Source organism: Epinephelus lanceolatus, chromosome 8 (genome assembly GCF_041903045.1).
Source record: "Epinephelus lanceolatus isolate andai-2023 chromosome 8, ASM4190304v1, whole genome shotgun sequence".
Lineage (NCBI taxonomy): Eukaryota > Metazoa > Chordata > Actinopteri > Perciformes > Serranidae > Epinephelus > Epinephelus lanceolatus.
The window spans coordinates 24421115-24426569 of NC_135741.1; the positions used below are offsets into that span (position 1 = coordinate 24421115).

A 5455-nucleotide genomic window follows, 5' to 3' on the forward strand; every position below is an offset into this window, starting at 1 on the left:
GCCTTATGTAGCATATGTGGTCTGCCATGTATATCACAATGTAAATACAATGGGAAAATGCAAAAGGTCGTCTATTTTAATGGAAACCTTTCTACATTATTAATATTCAAGTGGTATCTACTTGATGTATTGGAGCTGCATATTGGTAACCTCAGCTACACTGGGAGACATGAACTCTCTGTTAAGCTGATATTAAAGGACAAGATGACATAACAGAAGAAAACACATGGCAAATATCGTTACTATGGAAATAGCATATAATATAAGAATATTTATTCAATTAAGTGCGAAACAGCAACATATTTACAACAGTACAGTATGACAAAAAAATGTGACACCAAATGAACAAGTACCTGAAAGACCTCAAATAAATAAATTAAATACAGTACAGCTGCTAAGTGACTGACAACAAACCAAGAAGACAGTGAAACAAAAACTGTGCTGAGAACAATATAAAAAAGGACAAGACGTTATCAAAATAAATATTAAATACAGATATAAATAAATGCATTGCTTTTTCTTATGGCCAGGGGGACATTGGCTGTAGGCCTCAGTGCACAATTTAGGTTATGACCTTTTGTTCAATTTTGTTTCATATGCAGATCTAACAACGTTATCCTGTTTTTGTTCGACTCCTACACTTGAAACACTTGTGTGAATATCAGATTTGGTAAAATAATAAACTTTGTAGCAACCAAAGGGGGCAACTTCTTCAGAAATAATCAGAATCCAAATAATATATTCTTAACAAAAAAATAATAAATAGTAAAAGTTATGGGTGCATGTTTGAATCAGGTAGATTGAGTTGAGGTGGCGAGTCTGTCTCTGAGCATTCAGTGCTCTCCCAGAGTACTAGACAACATAATGCAAACCATTTTCTCTATACAGTCAGTACCACGGTCATCGTTTTTACAGCAGTTTGTTCAAGAGCAGTGTGTCTCGCCTGGATGCTTTCACAGCAGAGTCAATCACTGGTCCTCTCAACTGTTCATGGTCACACTTTAGATGGTGCCCATCTGAGAGGCGACCAGGTGAGAGGGAGCGAAGGAGTCAAAGGCCACATCCAGGGGCAGCTCATAGCGTGAAGCTTGAAAAAGTGGGTGGCCCTGAGGCCCCCCTGGTAGGCCGGCAGCCGTGGAAGTGGGGTAATGGTGGGATGAGAGGTAGTGGGCATGGTGGCCAGAGTGGGGCGTGTAGTTCCTCTCTGAATCACGGGGAGAGGGCTCCTGCTTCAGGGCAAAGTTACCGCTAATGCTCAGTGGGGGAGTAAGGGGCCCATCGTATGGCGGGGTGCCGCTGCTGCACTCGTTAGGGGACGGGTTATCATATACAGGCCCTTTGAATCCCTTCATATGGAGGAGGTGAGAAGCCTCCAGGGAGCCGTAGGGGGGGCTGGGAAGGCCTGGAGACGGGTAGCTGAGGGGATGGCCAGCCTGACTCCCCACGCCACCCACCCCAGGGCCTCCGCACTTGTCTTCCAGCTTGTTGAGCATCATCGGACTGGGTCCCAGCTGCAAGCAGCCGGCCACAAGGTTACTGGTGGGCTGAGACAGACCTTTACACAGCATCTCCACAAAGCCATGGCTTTCTGGGGACTGGCCACTCTCAAGCACCTCGGACAGAGCCCAGATGTAGTTGCGTGCCAGCCGTAGTGTCTCAATCTTTGAAAGCTTTTGTGTCTTGGAGTAGCAGGGCATCACTCTGCGCAGATTATCCAGGGCGTCGTTCAGCCCGTGCATACGTGAACGTTCCCTGGCGTTGGCTTTGACCCGCCGGGCACGAAACCTCTCCTGTCTCGCTTTGGTCATCTTCTTCTTCTTAGGGCCTCTCCTTTTGGGAGCTTGTTCTCCATTTGGCCCAATCTCCTCGTCATCATCCTCCTCCTCTTCTTCCTCAATATCCTCACTGCCCAGTTCTGTGCAGGAGCGGACTCGGCCCCCTACGGTCAGGCCATGGCGCCCCCTCATCTCTGGGCTTACCTCTCCGTCCTGTGAGCTGCCATCGTCCTCCTCCTCCAGCCAGCCGAGGGAGCTCACCAGCTCACTCATGTCTCCGCTCTTTCCATATGGTTTGGTCATCATTTTGGATCTGAAGGAACACAGCACAAAGAAGTGGTCAATCAACAGATACAACCTCTAAATGTTTAATATCTGGAAATGTAAATGCAGGATGCTGCTTCCTAAAATGTATAGGCTACATACTGATAAGGTTTTACATTGTGATTGATTAAGGACAGGAACAAGAAGCAGTGCGTGACATAGTGATTGGCAACTCAAGTCCCATGAAACAGAGAATGAGAGCTCTCATTTCAGCACTGCAGTGTGGACAGCTCATTCTCTGCTCAGGAGCTGTTTGCTCTAACAACATGGCAAAGGAGGAAACCCTGTGATAATTTGAAATTATGATAGTGTGATATTGTGATATTAAGGAGTACGTGGCTGTTTTTAGAATGAATGGTCCCCTGCTGTTATGATGTAGTCGCTAAAGAGACGCTGTCAATCTGGGACACGACGGGATTTACTCAGCATATAAAGCTCAAAGATTAAATAGGCAACATCCAACTCAACACACATGTGGACAAGCCGCCCACATCTCAGTTTTTTTGATATTATTAAATCTGTTACATCTTGCAGAATGAATGCATATTGCCCGAACGTTAAATAGTGTTACTTTACTTTCAAAGTCAAACACAGACCTCAGACAGTTTGTTTTTGTTTTGGGGGAAAACCCGTCCCAGTTAATTATTGCGCACTGATGCGTAAAAGTGGGACAGATTACTGTATATTATGAATTCAGCACTTTAGTGGATTATACCACTAAATATAATCACAAGAACGCTGCAAATACTGTTATTTTAGTTAAGTGAAATCGACAGTAAATTTTGTAGATGAGCTGTAGTGGACTTTTTTCTGTCTATTGGAAGGCAACAAATGCGCATGTGCTGCAATTAGGAGCACATTTTATTAACTAATAAGATCTATTTTATAATAATGATGTAAACTCACCTGTTTGGATTTGATGCTCTCTCTGCGCAAAATAACAAAACGACCAGGTTAATTTAAGAAGACCTACAACTGAGTGATTATTCCAGAGTCGCTGCGTTTCTCTCTTCGCGCATCCGCCAGAATCCAAAACTCTTCCGCTTCCTCAGATAACCATGAGTGCGCGTGGAACTTTCATCACCAAATGGCACGACCGGGCTGATGGTTTTGCCTTTAGCCGGGCAAGCCCCTCCCTCAGGCGCCCCACCCACTCTCAACTCATCCAAACGCGCGTGGCGGGCTCGTGGCCAGAAGTTTCACCATGCAAATACGGGGACAGAGAGAGAGAGAGCCCGGGTGCGCGTGTGGACAGTGCGTTATTTGTAAATTGGGAGGTCCTGAAACATTGAGAGGGTTGGGGGTCAGTGCAGAAAATGTACACACATTGAAAACACATTAAATGATGTTGGACACACCAGGTATGCCAGGAGCATATCGGGTGTTACATTGAGTTTAAACAGACGCACATATCTGCCCACATCCTGGCACTTGTACGTTTTCATCAGCCACACATTATTTTACCCACAACGGACAAACTCCTTATTGTTTAGCTTCATCTCATTCTAATTATCAGCCAAAAATATTTAGGATAGATAGACATATTCTTCATCATCCTCTCCCTCTGAGATCTCCTCACCTTGCAGTTTTGTAAGATGATATTGTTTAACCATGGTTAGGAATTTTAGCCATCTCAATGCACAGGTTATAGCAACAGCAACAGATTTGAAGCCCAGTATTGTTGTTGTCCTTACATTTAGGCCTAATCTTTTTGAAACCTTCATGTCACACAGTCTAAGGGGTCACAGATTTTGGGGTGACGCCTGTCTCCACCATGTTAAATCCTGCATAAAGCCTATATGTTCCCCCTTAAAGCCACATTACACATCGTCACACTTGAAAATGAGGGACTAACGAAAAAAATCCATTATTCAGTTTTAATTCCGTGTGTTAACTATCTTAATCGATTGTCTGTCTCTTCATTAGTCGGTTGGATTAGGAATTTTCCACTTAATTAAACACAGTGTAGGTCTGGTCTTCGCTGCGTAAAGAGACGCTCTTCCATGTGTGCGTATTTAAGTGATTTTGACAGCTTAGTGTGCGGAGAGCAGGTGTGTGCGCTGTCCACCCACTTATTCAATTGTTTTCTTCCAGTTTTAGCGTCATATTTTGCCCCCAAGGGCTATCTGATTATTGAATCGATTGGCGCAGTGATGAAAAAACAGGTACTGTATGGTGCGCTTAAACCCTGACCCAGGCGGGGAGCTCGTAAGTATTTAGGCTGTAAAATAGGCTTTCAGTAGATTAATTGTCAAGACATGCTTGCTGATTTCCTGTTTGTAGTTTCATTTGTCTGTCTTTTTTTGTTTTCTCATTGTTTTTTCAAAGGTTCATTAACACTTTGACACTGACTTGCCTTTTCAAAGCAATCCGTGCTGGTCTTAAAACATGGCCTTTATTGTTTAAACACTAATCGTATCTCAGCATTGCGCATTTTCCTCAGTTTTGACTACAAATACCACGGCATAATAAACGGCCGCCGGTCCTCGTGCGTGGCGAGCCGCAGCGCAGCGGGGGTCTATTGTCATCACTGGCCATTGACAGCCGGGGTCTCGCGAGCCGCACGTGCCCCCGCATTGATCCCATTGTGCGCGCGATTGCGCACAGCTGTGTTGGAGACTGGGAGAGAACTGAACTTTGCCAACAGCACCGTGGGCTCTGCGCGTTTCTGAGTGTGCGGTGTATTTCCATGTCTGAGAAATAAGATGTGGTCACGTGACTAATCTGCAACATCGCTAAAAACAGGCACTTATCCAACGATTTATTGAACAGACCCTAACAGATGGCTGGATATAGGAAGCGTTGGGGGTGGGGGCATCTGTTGCTTGGATGCTCACGCGTCACCGCTTGCCCCCAAGAAGATGTCTCGTGCTGAAACAGCATTTATCCACCACGCTAACGGCCCTAATCACTCCTGGTCAGTGCACTGGCCATAAAGGCATGTGGACACAGAGAAAGACAGCCCTCTCCTGTGTGTGTGTGTGTGTGTGTGTGTGTGTGTTGCCCCATGTCATGTGTACAGCAACAACTATAGACTAATGTGATGTGCCCAAAGGTCCCCAGGTACATGCACCCCTACCCCCCAAACACATACACACACTACCCCAGTGTCCCATGAGTGAGAGCATGGCCTCTACCACACCTGCAGCCTGCATGGGGAATTGGAGCCTCGCAGTCTCCCACAATCCCCATCGGTTTCCCAAATGACTGAGTGACTAACGGTGAGGGAATTGTGTCCTGCTCCCATTTAAGCAGTAACATAGATAGCCAGCCTTCTGGAAGAGGTCACGGTGGACACATCTGATGTGAAGCAACTTTTGATGAGTTTGCACGATTTTAAACTGGGTACTCCAAAA

At 45.5% G+C, this 5455-nt stretch overlaps 1 protein-coding gene across 1 annotated transcript; it reads right to left on the minus strand.

Annotated features, from left to right (window-relative positions):
- Nucleotides 1–254: 254 nt before the first annotated feature.
- neurod4 (neuronal differentiation 4) lies at nucleotides 255–3174 on the minus strand. The gene is made up of 2 exons (XM_033628372.2): nucleotides 3006–3174; nucleotides 255–2088 (listed from the first exon to the last, which is right to left on the minus strand). Exon 2 carries the CDS (start codon nucleotides 2079–2081, stop codon nucleotides 1002–1004), a length of 1080 nt encoding a protein of 359 aa, XP_033484263.1. The 5' UTR covers nucleotides 2082–2088; nucleotides 3006–3174; the 3' UTR covers nucleotides 255–1001.
- Between the last annotated feature and the right edge of the window lie 2281 nt (nucleotides 3175–5455).